This window comes from Nicotiana tabacum, chromosome 12 (assembly GCF_000715075.1).
Source record: "Nicotiana tabacum cultivar K326 chromosome 12, ASM71507v2, whole genome shotgun sequence".
Classification (NCBI taxonomy): domain Eukaryota; kingdom Viridiplantae; phylum Streptophyta; class Magnoliopsida; order Solanales; family Solanaceae; genus Nicotiana; species Nicotiana tabacum.
In genome coordinates this window covers 55,042,583-55,057,621 of record NC_134091.1, presented here as the reverse complement: position 1 = coordinate 55,057,621, position 15,039 = coordinate 55,042,583, and the positions used below count along the sequence as shown (strand labels likewise).

At 40.8% G+C, this 15,039-nt stretch overlaps 1 protein-coding gene and 1 long non-coding RNA gene across 2 annotated transcripts in view; both read right to left on the bottom strand.

Moving 5' to 3' along the window:
* Positions 1-276: 276 nt before the first annotated feature.
* The window catches only part of LOC107760034 (uncharacterized), a 39,960-nt gene continuing 25,197 nt past the window's right edge, over positions 277-15,039 (bottom strand). Inside the window, exons 2-4 of the long non-coding RNA XR_001642319.2 lie at positions 14,712-14,768; positions 14,560-14,628; positions 277-831 (exon numbers count right to left, since the gene is read on the bottom strand). This is a non-coding gene — a long non-coding RNA (uncharacterized LOC107760034). The remainder of the gene's footprint in view (positions 832-14,559; positions 14,629-14,711; positions 14,769-15,039) is intronic.
* On the bottom strand, positions 2,578-14,550 carry LOC142166878 (uncharacterized). The gene is made up of 2 exons (XM_075226511.1): positions 11,669-14,550; positions 2,578-11,587 (listed from the first exon to the last, which is right to left on the bottom strand). Exons 1-2 carry the CDS (start codon positions 12,092-12,094, stop codon positions 11,444-11,446), a joined length of 570 nt encoding a protein of 189 aa, XP_075082612.1. The 5' UTR covers positions 12,095-14,550; the 3' UTR covers positions 2,578-11,443.

Genomic DNA, 15,039 nt, shown 5'->3' with positions numbered 1-15,039 from the left:
AAGATTATCTACATATGAACCCATCTAAGATATGTAGCTTATCACATGGAATAATAAACTCTTAAGAGAGGCTGACAGATAACATTAAAAAAAATGATGAACTAGGATAAAGGTAAAGCAGATACTGGTTAAACTGCATTAACAGATTTTTTTTTTTTAAAAAAAGGAACATCGATATCGATTAAAAGATAATAAAATAGATAAAATAAGAAAAATTGAGTGTTTTCCTCCCGTTATAACGAAGGGATCTTCATAACTGAGCACTAAACAAAACCAACATTGCTCTCATCTAAGGGCAGTAAAGTTCAAATTGCTATTATCATCAATCAATAAGATCATTGTTCGAATTTACACAGTATTGAGGCATTCACTGACCACAATTACAGTAATTAGCAACAAACATGAAAATTAAGACTTGATGGTACAGAGCAAAAACTCAGATCAAATAATACTGGGAGCTGAAAATGTACAACCAAAAACAGTACAACACCATATGAATTTGATCATAGCTATTCTATTTGTCTTGCCTATGCTCTCTTGTCACCGGTTGCATACGACAGCTCTATTGGCTCAATAGATTTCCCAGCATCTGATAGGAAATCATACTTGAGGAAACTAAGTTACTTGTATTTTGAAGGCAAAACACCAAGAAAGTCTCAGCTGATCTTAGGCTTGGCTCTTCTAGGCTTTAGCACAAGCCAAAGAACAAAGAAAACAACTAGGAAAGCAGGTATCATATATTGTCATGTCAAACTCGACTTTAACATTCCTCTGCCGGATGCAATATTTTAATGGAGACTGTCTAGAGTTGTATCAATATAATTTACGAACCTGCATAATAGACAAGATCATTTTAGCAAACAAGTTGAGAGAAACACGTGTTGAGTGAAAAGTGAAGACACTTTTGCATGCCAAATTAATGTTGCTTAATGCTTGCTAAGCATCGTCCTCGATAAAATATCATATAAACGTGTGACTCCCATATGCAGTAAATCAAGGTATTCTACTATGTACTATCTCAAATTGGTTACACATGTAAGTGCAAGACTAACAATAAGGATGTCATCACTCATCAGGTAGGGGTAAGTGTAGTGCAGCACATCAGTGATTGTCACACAACAAACGAAAGATGCTAACCCTTTTACCGCATCCTCTAAGGTATGGACAAGTCTCAAGGCATCCACATAACACAGTTCCCCACTGACAGTTGAAATCTGGAAGGGATCCATAACATGAAATAAATTGGCTAGAAGGTTTCATAAACAGGCTAAATTTAAGACAACGAGAGCCAACAAGATCAAACTATTTCTGGAAAATATCGTTTTAACTTATGCAGCAAATGCAGATCAATGAGATTGAAATAAGAACAAATCCTTCCATACAGAGGCAGAGCCAAAATTTAAATCTTTTGGGTTCTGAGCTGAACTTGTCATTAAATCCATATCTAGTCTTGTTTACTAGGTTCACAATTAGATATTCATACAACTTTAATGAAATTTGTAATACAAATGCAAGATCTAAACAATTGTTGTTGGGTTCGTCTGAACCCATAAGTAATGATCTAGCTCCACCTCCGATTCCATAGAGCTTGGAATGATAGAGCACCAAGTGCTATTTATCTTGCAAAAAAATTGAGCAAAAGGTATTTGGCAAAACATTGTAAAAACTGTAAATCACGAACTCTTCCCCACAAGCTAACAACATAACTGTATTTGTTCATTAGCTCACGCTCATGGGTTTTGAAGCGCTTAAAAGTCTGTTCTGCTTTCGAAGATTAAGTATCCATAAAGAGAAACTCTATTAAATGGGCAATTACGAAAAACAACTTATATGTAAAAACGTCATCAACTTTTTCTGACTGGTAAGAACATCAGCAACTTACTTAGGAAGAAAGCTTTTTAAAGCTAGTTGTCCGTTGTTCAAACCAACAAAAGATCACTCAATATTTTATGCACAATTGACTTGCAGAGAATATTGTATTATGCAGAAGAAGTGATAAAACCTATTAACACCAAAGGCCCTTATTCACTATTCAAATAGATAAAATATACTATCTTTTATGCACTCTGTTGAAGACAATTTGCAAAACCTTCTAGTGGAATATATCCAATAAAACCACTCACAAAAAATGACAAATTGTGCCATCAAAATAATCTTTTACTTGTACTCATCAAAATAGACCAATCATAAAGGATACACGTCTGCTCCATAACAAGGCAATGAACATCCGAATTGACCAATTGAATGGACTCTTCACAGAGAAGTCAATACATAGCTTCGAGCAACAGTGTCTGAATGGAATTTAGAGATATGCCAGCCTTGGGAAGTGATGGATAGAGGTTTGCATCCAACTGACCAAATCCAGTCCCGTTGAAAGTGTGGTGAGAAGAACAGAAGAAACTAGAACTCAAATTACCAGCTTTTGTCTCGACGTAAAATGTTAAACCCAACTCAAGTTACCACTTCTGGCTCAAGGTAAAACACTAGGTTAAAGAATAAAAAACACATTATATATATATATATATATATATATATATATATATATATATATATATATATATATTATATTTTCATGAGTACTGTATACGGTCGAAATTGATTTTGGCCTTCGTGCGTCTAATCGAGATCAAAACATAATGGATCGAAGAAAGTCTTTATAATATCGAGATGGGATCCAAAGAAGGCACGAACGAGCTTCGATGTTCAAGGATAAATCAAACACCGAATTCGAAGTCATACTTGAGCTCGGGTCCGAATCGAACTATGATGAGATGTTATGGAAACGAGCTTAAGGGGCAAAGACCAACCGACACTGAGCCCGAGTCATTACCAGACCCCGAGTTAGCATCGATCTCAAGTCCGCATCGAGATCTAAAAATAATACCGACCAGCACCGAGTCTGATCAAGCTCGAGCTCACAGACAAGAGTCGTTGCAACAGCACTAAGGGAGAGAATCTTAGTGGAAATTAGGAAAAAGTTGATTTATCATGGGTTCTCCACTATGTATTTTTAATTATATCTAAAGTAGGATCCTCCACTATAAAAAGGATGACTACATTTCTGCAAAGGCAGCTTTTTGTTCACATTGTAACAAGAATCCTATTTTCTCATATTGAAAGATTAACCTTTTGAGCTCCATTACTTCATCTTGTTTTGTTCATTCATTTTCCTCTTTTATATTGTGTTATCTTTTATCCTTTATAGTCAAGATTGGATATTTCTATTTCCCTCTAGCCATTTGTGTCAAAGTTATACCACATATCTTTAGAACTACGTATAAATTCAACTCTATCCGATTTTTTGGGTAAACAGTTTAGCGCCCACCGTGGGGCTAAGGATAATAGTGGTTATTTGATACGAATCTACAAAAACACGCTGTTTTGCGCTTGTGTCCGAAAGTGTCTTTGATTTCGGATTAGCAACGACTAAACTATCAATTAAATGGCCTTACCAATCGACAACGAAGCTGGTCTTCAAGATGAAAACAACAACTTGACACCAAGTACCGAAAGGCCGCTTGTCAATGCCATTGGAGCTCGAATCGAAGTGTCGATAGACATTAATTCGTATGTGGCCATTAAGACGAACCTACATTCTGAACCTAAAAATAGCATACATGGTGGCACTAGATCTGCAGCTCGAGATACCCATAACGTCGAGGAAAATGGCGCCAGCTTGCATATGATTTTCAAAATGTTGCAAGCTCAACAGGCAGCGATAGCTCAGTTGCAAATTCAAACCCAGATACAGAGCAGGCCGGAGCCCAGTCAACCCCGAGAAATCGCCCATACTACTGAACTAGCTGTAGTGAAATCAAATGAGCAGGAGTCGGGGACTAATCCCGAAATTGCTAGGACGTTCGAAGAACTGACCAAATGAATAGAATCGGGATAAAGGAGGATCGAAGAAAATGACAAAAAGGTGGAAACATACAACTCCAGGGTTGATCAGATCCCAGGGGCACCACCAATATTGAAGGGCTTAGACTCCAAAAAATTCATACAAAAGCCTTTCCCCCCAAGTGCGGCTCCTAAACTGATCCCAAAGAAGTTTCACGTGCCCGAGATTCCTAAATATAACGGAACTACCGACCCCAACGAACATGTCACCTCATACACATGTGCCATCAAAGGGAACGATCTAGAGGATGATGAGATCGAATCCGTATTATTGAAGAAATTCGGTGAAACCCTGTCAAAGGGAGCAATGATATGGTATCATAATTTGCCATCTAATTCTATTGATTTTTTTTGCTATGCTTATATATTCCTTCGTAAAAGCACATGCCGGGGCCATAAAAGTCGAGACCAGGAAGTCGGACCTATTCAAGGTTAAACAAAAGGATAACGAGATGCAAAGGGAGTTCGTATATCGTTTTCAAATAGAACGAATGGATCTGCCACCAGTCACAGACGATTGGGTTGTTCAGGCTTTCACTCAAGGTTCAACGAACAAAATTCGACGGCTTCACGATGGTTGAAGCATAACCTGATCGAGTACCCATCTATCACTTGGGCCGACGTGCATAATCGGTACCAATCAAAAATTAGAGTCGAAGATGATCAGCTGGGGTCTAAACCCGCTGCTCGAAGGGATATCAATCGAGAACAAGGTCCGATCAGGGACTGATACCGACCGTATAATGAAAACCACAGAATCAATTAATTGAGACTTAACCCCGAACAAAGCAACAAAAGAAGTGATCGAGGTCAAGGGTCTCAGGGGATGATGAACAAAAGTGGGTTCGATAGGCCTATTGGATCTAAGGAAGCATCACGGTTATCAGAATATAACTTCAGTATTGATGCATCTTCCATCGTGTCGGCTATCAAACGCATCAAAGATACTAAATGGCCTCGACCCATGCAGGTCGACCCTGCCCAGAGGAATCCCAATCAAATATGCGAATATCATGGCACCCATGGCCACAGAACGGAAGATTGCAGACAACTAAGAGAGGAGGTAGCCCGGTTATTCAATAAAGGGCACCTTCGAGAATTTTTAAATGAAAAGGCGAAGAACCATTTCACAAACAGGGATTTCGGCAAACAAAACGAACAAAATGTCAACCACATGATCATCGGCGACGTCGATACCCCTTAATGGTCGGTGCTTAAACGCACTAAGACATAGATTATGAGAGAAAAGTGACCTCGAACTCAGGATTACGCACCCATAGGAACTTTGTTCTTCAATGATGAAGATGCAGAAAGGGTCATAAAACCTCATAATGATGCACTGGTAATATCCGTACTTATGAATAAAACTAAAGTTAAGCGTGTGTTAATTGATCCAGGTAGCTCGGCCAACATCATTAGATCTAAGGTTGTAGAACAGCTCGGTCTACAGGACCAAGTCATACCCGCAACCCTGGTTCTAAACGGATTCAATATGGCATGTGAAACCACCAAAGGCAAGATAATTCTGCCGATAAACATGGACGGGACCATCCAAGAAATGAAGTTTCACATAATCAAAGGCGACATGAGGTACACGTCCTTTTTGGAAGGCCATGGATCCAGAACATGAGAGTTGTACCTTCAAACCTACACCAGGTTCTTAAATTCCCAACATCGGGGGGAGTCAAAATAGCGTACGGAGAACAACCGACCACAAGAGAAATGTTTGCCATCGAGGAAGCGAATCTGATATCCTCGTTGTTGCCAAAAGGGGAAAGAGATGCCAAATAGCAATCACAGGCATTAACTTTAACCTAACCAGAAAATCAGAAGATCGATGAAGATAATGATCAAAGGATCCCTCGATCCCTCATGCTTCCCGATGATTACGACGCTACCCAATAAACTATTGAAGAGTTGGAGCAAGTCATACTGATCGAGCATTTGCCCGAATGAAAGGTATACCTGGGAACGGGATTAACCCCCGAACTCAGGAAAAGGCTTATTCAATTTCTTATCGATAACATAGATTATTTTGATTGGTCCCATTTAGATATAACAGGGATCCCATCGGATATAACGATGCATCGGCTAAGCCTGGACCCTAGGTTCAAACCAGTAAAGCAAAATAGAATACCCCATTCCGAGGTAAAGCACGTATTCATAAGGGACGGGGTAACTAAACTTCTCAAGATAGGGTCCATTCGGGGGTGAAATATCCTGAATGGTTAGCCAATGTAGTTGTAGTCCCTAAAAAAGGGAACAAACTTAGAATGTGTGTAGATTACAAGGATTTAAACAAGTCATGCCCCAAAGATTCTTTTCCACTGCCTAACATCGATTGCATGATCGATGCCAAAGCCGGCCATGAGATCCTTACTTTTCTCGATGCCTATTCCGGGTATAATCAAATCCAAATGAACCAGGAAGACCAGGAAAAGACTTCATTTGTAACCAAGTATGGAACATATTGTTATAATGTGATGTCCTTTGGGCTAAAAAAATGCAGGAGCTACTTACCAACGCCAACTAAATAAAATGTTCGAGGAAAAAATAGGTAAATCAATGGAAGTTTATATTGATGACATGCTAGTTAAGACCCTGCGCGCAGAGGACCATTTGGCTCATTTGCAGGAAATATTTGAGATTTTAAGGAAATACAACATGAAGCTCAACCCCGAGAAATGTGCTTTCGGGGTCAGTTCGGGCAAGTTCCTCGGTTTCATGGTATCAAATTGGGGGATCGAGATTAACCCCGATAAAATCAAGGACATCGAAGACATCGCCATTGTGGATAGTGTAAAAGTCGTGCAGAGGCTAACGGGATGAATTACTGCCTTAGGCCGATTCATTTCAAGGTCGTCAGATCGAAGTCACAAATTTTTCTCTCTACTCAAAAAGAAGAACGATTTTGCTTGGACCCCGGAATGCCAACAGACATTAGAGGAATTAAAGCGGTATCTATCGAGCCTACCACTGCTTCATACTCCAAAAATAGACGAAAAACTTTGCTTGTACTTGGCAGTATCGGAAATCGTGCTAAGTGGTGTCCTACTTCGAGAAAAGCAAGGTACGCAATTTCCCGTTTATTATGTAAGTCAAACCTTAGGAGAAGCAAAAACTAGATATCCACACTTACAAAAATTGATACTTGCACTGATAAGCGCCTCTAGAAAGTAAAGATCGTACTTTCAATATCACCCCAAATGCATATTGACCACTTACCCACTTCATAATATTTTGCACAAGCCCGAACTATCAGGATGATTGGCCAAATGGTCCGTCAAACTCAGTTGATACGATATCTAATATCAACCCCGTACGGCCATCAAATCTCGAATTTTAGCAAACTTCATGGCTGATTTCACACCGACACTCGTACCCGAATTTGAAAAAGAACTCTTATTGAAATCTGGTTCATCATCGGGGGTATGGACCCTTATTACGGATGGGGCTTCAAACGTAAAGGGGTCCGGGCTAGGCATCGTTTTAAAGCCGCTCACGGGTAGCACCATTAGGCAATCTATCAAAACTACTAGGTTGACTAACAATGAGGCCGAGTATGAGGCCATGATTGGGAGCTAGCTAAAAACTACTAGGTCTCGAGCTAGCTAAAAGCTTGGGAGCGGAAGACATTGAAGCCAAATGTGACTCTTTACTGGTGGTAAATCAAGTAAACAAAACCTTTGAAGTTCGAGAGGATAGAATGCAAAGGTATTTGGACAAACTGTAGGTCACTTTGCACCATTTCAAAGAATGGACTTTACAGCATGTTCCACGAGAACAAACAGTGAGGCCGATACACTTGCAAATTTGGGATCATTGGTCGAGGAAGGCGAGATAAGCTCGGGGGCTGTCGTTCAACTCTCGATATCCGTAATCGAAGAAGGTCATGCCGAGATAAATTCTACAAGCTTAACCTGGGATTAGAGGAATAAGTATATTGAATACTTACATAATGGAAAGCTCACATCGGACCCTAAGAATTCGAGGGCCCTACGAACCAAAGCTACTCGATTCACATTGACTGCAGATGGAACATTATACCGAAGGACATTTGATGGACCATTGGCAGTATGCTTAGGTCCAGGAGACACTGACTACGTCTTAGGTGAGGTGCACGAGGGCACTTGTGGAAATCACTCCGGTGCCAATTTATTAGTCCGAAAGATAATCAGGGCAGGGTATTATTGGATCTATATGGACAAAGATGCAAAGGAGTTTGTTCGAAAATGTGACAAATGTCAAAGGTTTACACCAATGATCCATCAGCCCGGAGAGTAACTTCACTCAGTCCTATCCCCATAGCCATTCATGAAATGGGGAATGGATATCGTTGGCCCTCTGCCATCGGCCCCAGGTAAAGCTAAGTTCATTTTATTTATGACTGACTATTTCTCTAAAAGGGTTGAAGCACAAGCGTTTGTGAAAGTAAGAGAGAAGAGGTCATAGACTTTATCTGGGATCATATCGTATGTCGATTCGGGATACCCGCCGAAATAGTATGTGAAAATGGGAAACAGTTTGCCGGCAGCAAAGTGACTAAATTCCTCGAAGACCACAAAATAAAAAGGATATTATCAATACTTTATCACCCTAGTGGGCATGGACAGGCCAAATCAACGAACAAAACTATCATTCAAAACCTAAAGAAAAGGCTGAACGACGCTAAGGGAAAATCGAGAGAAATCCTACACGAAGTTCTTTGGCCATATCAAACAACATCAAAATCTAGTACGGGGGCAACCCCGTTCTCCTTAGTATATGGCTCCGAAGCCTTGATTCCAGTCAAAGTCGGGGAACCCAGTCCCAGGTTTCGATATACAACAGAAGAGTCAAATAACGAGGCTATGAACACAAGCCTCGAATTATCGAATGAAAAATGAGAAGCTGCTCTCGTCCAATTGGCAGCCCAAAAGCAGCGAATAGAAAGATACAATAATCGAAGAACCAAGCTTCACCATTTTAAACTCGGGGACTTAGGGCTAAGGAAAGTCACCCTCAGTACCCGAAATCCAAACTAAGGAAAACTAGGTCCAAACTGGGAAGGACTGTATCAGGTTCTCGAAAACGTCGGAAAAGGATCCTACAAGCTCGGTATTATAAACGGCAAACAACTATCAAGCAATTGGAATATGTCGCACCTAAAACGATACTATTTCTAAGGTACGACCCTCCCATATTCGTTTATATTTCGAAACTAACCCATGCAGGAGTCCGATCAGGAGCTAGGATGGATCCTTTAATACGAAGCCCTAGGTCTGAAAGCACGCGTTGCACTCTTTTTCCCTTACACCGGTTTTATCCCAAATGGGTTTTTCGGCAAGGTTTTTAATGAGGCAACCATTGATTGTGCTAACTTAGAAATAATTCGACAGTATCCGGGGCCTCTTTACAATCGACCTCGAATACTGGCGGGGTATTAGCCCTCAAATATATCAAGTTTGATGCAATAAAGTTACTTCATAACAACAGGGTTCCAATAGGAAAAATTGTAAGAGCCAAATGGTCAAAATGAACCATGCTCATATAGTTGGCTCGAGCCCTGACGCAAAACATGGACATATGTATAATGACTTACAAAGAAAAATTTCTTCTTTACCGATATCTTATATCCAAGAAAGATTCCCTTATTTCGAGATTTATTATGCAAACATGCTTAAGATAAATCAACGAGTTCAAGCAATACTCACTCAACTATAAAGCCCAAGGGCTACACCAACTTGAGTTCGAGCAACCATTCTCACTCGGGGATGATCTATTAAGCCCACGGACTACATTACTTCGAGTTTGAAATCACTCACTCTACTATTAAGCCTACAAGACACATTACTTCGAGTTCGAAATCACTCACTCAACTACTAAGCCTACAGGCTACATTACTTCGAGTTATCACTCACTCGACTATTAAGCCTACGGGCTACATTACTTCGAGTTTGAAATCACTCACTCGACTATTAAGCCTACGGGCCATATTACTTCGAGTTCGAAATCACTCACTCGACTACTAAGCCTACGGGCTACATTACTTCGAGTTCGAAATCACTCACTCGACTATTAAACCTATGGGCTAGATTACTTCGAGTTCGAAAACACTCACTCGACTACTAAGTCTACGGGCTACATTACTTCGAGTTCGAAATCACTCACTCGACTACTAAGCCTGCGGGCTACATTACTTCGAGTTCAAAATCACTCACTTGACTATTAAGCCAGCCGGCTACATTACTTCGAGTTCGAAATCACTCACTCGACTACTAAGCCTATGGGCTACATTACTTCGAGTTCTAAATCACTCACTCGACTACTAAGCCTACGGGCTACATTACTTCGAGTTTGAAATTACTCACTCGATTATTAAGCCTACGACCCACATTACTTCGAGTTCGAAATCACTCACTCGACTACTAAGCCTACGGGCTACATTACTTCGAGTTCGAAATCACTCACTCGACTATTAAGCGTACGGGCTACATTACATCAAGTTCGAAATCATTCACTCGACTAATAAGCCTACGGGCTACATTACTTCGAGTTCAAAATCACTCACTTGACTACTAAGCCTACGGGCTACAATACTTCAAGTTCAAAATCACTAAGCCTACGGGCTACATTACTTCGAGTTCGAAAAAGCTCACTCGGATATAAAGGCTACAAAGTCCGAATTCAATTAAATTGCCTAAAGCCTTATGAAAACATTCATAAGGCATGAATAAAATAAAACCTTCACAAGACAGAAAATAAAACAGAGGCAAGATGGGAAAAGAAAATATATTTGTATATATTTACAGGATTGTTTACATGATTGTTTGCAACATCCGAAATAGAAACTAAGGGACTAAGTTTCTTGGTTATTTCCGGGGGCGGTATATTCTCCATCGGGCTCCTCCCCGCTCTCGGACGCGCTCTTGCTCCCATCATCATCATCATCATCATCATCAGAAGCCAAGGCTTCAACATCGACTTCGAGCTCCTAAGCCCTTTTTATCTCTTCAGTAAGGTCAAAACCTCGAGCGTGGATCTCCTCGAGGGTCTCCATCCAAGATCGGCACTTAGCAAGCTCAGCAACCCAATGGGCTTGAGTGTTGGAAATCTCAGTTGCCTCTCTTGCTTGTACCTGAGAAGCTTCAGCATCAGCCCGATAAACAGCGACGAATGTATCCACATCGGCCTTTGCTTTTTCGGCGTCAGATTCGGCCTTAGCGAGTTCAGAGGCCAACCGAGCCTCGAGCTCCTCTATTCTTCTTACATGAACCAAGCTTTTCTCCTTTATACTTTGAAGCTAGTTTTCGGTCGATGACAATTGGGCTCGAGCAGCCTCTTTCTCTGCAGCAAAGCGGTCCATACCTTCTTTCCACTTCAAGGACTCCGCTTTTATCATATCAACCTCCTCACGAAGTTTCCCAATCATCTAAATTTTCTGCTGTAGCTGTGAGACCGAAATATTAGCCATCATTCCGGTATCGGGCCCATAGGCTTTTAAAAGTATCATTACCTGCTCAGACTGATCGGTTTGATCTTGGTGAGCCTTGGCCAACTCAGCTCAGAGGTCTTTGATTTCCTCTCCCCTTTGCCCTAAGAGGAGTTTAAGGGAGTTTCTCTCCTCCGTGAGCCGTTGAAGATCGATCTCGAACCGATGCAGCTCAGCTCGAGATCGAAAACATCCTTCTCGATGAACCGCCACGTCCTGCGAAGAAGGAAGAAAAGAAGTTAGGAAAGAATAGTAAAACATGAAAAATAATACCAACAAAGAGAGTTAAGAGCTTACCCGATTTAGAGCTAGCTGCACTTCACAGAGAAGGTATGACACATCACTAGGGCCAGCAGCGTCCTCGACCCCAGTAAACAGATCACGGAAAGGGTCCTCCCCTTCATGAGACCGGCTCATCTCGAGGGCCCACAAAGCTTGGGCTTCTCTCATAGCCCCTTCGGAAAAGTCAAGGAGAGTGGGCGACTCTCCGATTACTTTTGCCCCAGGCGACTCTCTTAGGGCGTTCTCCTCAGTTCGGAGAGCTTCAGGATCGGCCCCTTCCGATGTACCCACCGTTTGTTGACTTCGGTAGGAAGCATCCTCGATCTCTAGTGACTCGGGCACTTTGCCTGAACCTTCCTCTGATATCTCCTCGATTCGAGGTGGAGCCTTATAAATCACCGTCAATTCAGTCGCCTTTAGGGCATCGGTGCTTTTCTTCATTCAGGCCGCCAGCGCGGGCCCGTCATTTTCTTTTTCTTCTTCATTGTCATCCCTTAGATGCAGAACTGATTCTACGGTCAAAGAAATGGTATTCTTCTTCGGCTTATGAGCAGTCCTCTTCTTCGATTTTAGATCTTCGGGAACGGAGGCCCTTTTCCTCTTATTATCCTACACCATCTTTGGAACGGGCGCCGAAGCCTCTTCCTCGACGGACGAAGGCCTCAAAACTGCATCTTTTCCCACACCTACATACGGGAAAATTTATTGAAGTATATGGAAAGCATCTCGTTCGAACTACCAAAAGATATGAGAAAGGGGCTTACTATGATTTTTGGCCTCCTATTGGCCCTTTGACAAATCACGCCATGAGCGCTCGGCATATGTGGAGGTCGAAACCAGATCTCGTACCCAGTTCTTGAGATCGGGAACTGTGCCGGGCATCCAGGGAACTGATGCATCACAAAAAGGGGGATATCGGTGAGAAAAGAAATGAAAGGGCAAAATAGTAGGAAATAATAGCAGAATTACACTTACGCTTCATGTTCCACTCCTCGGGAAAAGGCATCTTTTCAGTCGGAAATAGGTCCGAAGTCCTTACTCGAATAAACCTTCCCATCCAGCCTTGATCCCTATCCTCGTATATACTCGAGAACAAAGCCTTGGTAGCCCGACGCTGAAGTTTTATTAACCCTCCTCGAAAAAGGCGAGGACGGTACAATCGGATGAGATGGTCGAGGGTGAACGGCATCCCCTCAAGTTTGTTCACAAAGTATCGGATCAAAATAACGATACGCCAAAAAGAAGGATGGACCTGGCCTAGGGTTATTTGGTATTGATGGCAGAAGTCAATACTGGCTCACATCGGCCGGGAACCGATGAGCCTTTATCAACCTTAAAATCAGAGGTAAGAACACATGCCCCAGGAACGCACTCCATGGGTCATGGCTCTACCGGTGTTTCGTCGGCGGCAGACTGTGAAGAAGAAGCTTTATCTTTTTGAGGAATGGTTTGTGATGTTTTCGCCATTTTTGAATTTAAAGCTCAAGAATAGAAGAAAGTGACAAAGATTTGGTAGTTTTGAAGAAGGATTTTTGCAGAGAGGAATCACAGATTTGCGAATAAACTCAGAGGATACGAAAAAGAACTTGGAAAATTTGGAAGATTGAAGATGTAAAAGTGATAAATGGTAAAAGGGATGGCTATTTATAGATTAAAGCAATGGCGGTTCAATATCAACGGTGGCCGACCACCTTCTCGCATGCATTAAATGCCTTGGTAAACTAAATTGACGGGACATCTATCACGTAAGTCATGAACGGGCTCGATGTGAATGTCAGTGCATATCCAATCGAGCCATTGAGAAATCATATCGTTTCTCGCAATATCCTTTTCGAGAAACGAGGAGACTATCTGTATACGGTCGAAACTGATTTTGGCCTTCGTACGTCTGATTGAGATCGAAACATAATGGATCGAAGAAAGTCTTTATAATATCGAGATGGGATCCAAAGAAGGCACGAACGAGCTTCGATGTTCAAGGATAAATCAAACACCGAATTCGAAGTCATACTTGAGCTCGGGTCCGAATCGAACTATGATGAGATGTTATGGAAACGAGCTTAAGGGGCAAAGACCAACCGACATCGAGTCCGAGTCATTACCAGACCCCGAGTCAGCATCAAGCTAAAGTCCGCATCGAGATCTAAAAATAATGCCGACCATCACCGAGTCCGATCAAGCTCCAACTCACAGACAAAAGCCGTTGCAATCGCACTAAGGGAGAGAATCTCGGCAGAAATTAGGGAAAGGTTGATTTATCATGGGTTACCCACTATGTATTTTTAGTTATATCTAAAGTAGGATCCTCCACTATAAAGAGGATGACTACATTTCTTCAAAGGCATCTTTTTGTTCACATTGTAACAAGAATCATATTTTCTCATATTGAAAGATGAACCTTTTGAGCTCCATTACTTCATCTTGTTTTGTTCATTTATTTTCCTCTTTTATACTGTGTTATCTTTCATTCTTTATAGCCAAGATTGGATATTTCTATTTCCCGCTAGCCATTTGTGTCAAAGTTATACCACATATCTTTAGAGCTGCGTATAAATTCAACTCTATTCGATTTTTCGGGTAAACAAGTACATTATTTAAAAGGGGTCCCCAGAAATAACAAAGATACAATAAAACAGAAACTTTAAATTAATGAAAGTCACATATAAGCTTCAACTTTGAGTGGAAATAATAGAATTATATAGGATTAGGTTCCTTTTCTTTCTTCTCTTAACACCATCAGTGACATGTTTATCCTCCTCGGAGTCTTCCAAGTTATCCAATGAGACATCAGCAGATCTCTATGTGTTTTTTGGAAAAGAAAAGTTACATTCTATTTAACATGTCCAATTTTAAAGTTTAAAAAGGACAGTTCATTTATGTATCTATTAAACTCTAAATCAACTTACCTTTTCTTTGATCATTCCTTTTGTCTTCTGCTTTTTTGGTTCATTTTCAACCTCCAATAAGATTTTCCCCTTCAAAAGCAACAGAAATAAAGCTTATTTACAGACTACACATTAATGTGGATCACAAATTAAAATAACCTAAATTATAATACCTTTTTCTCTATCCTTGATTGGTATTGTAATTTTAAATTCTCGTCCGGAATGATAACCTATGATATTATAAAATTGTCAAGCCCCTCTTTCAAATTATAATTGTTTAATCTTAGCTTGAAAATAAAATCTTTTCTACAAAGGCATTGAATTTGGACAGCTACAACAGTGTAGATTCTTTAATGTTGTCCTATGACCGGGGAGAGCACTGTTGTCCTATCTTAATATGAACCATTACTTAACTTATAGATTCTTTTAGTTCTGGAATATAATAAGCCATGTAGGGTACATAACATGTGAAAGCATTCTTTCATATGTATGTATATATAT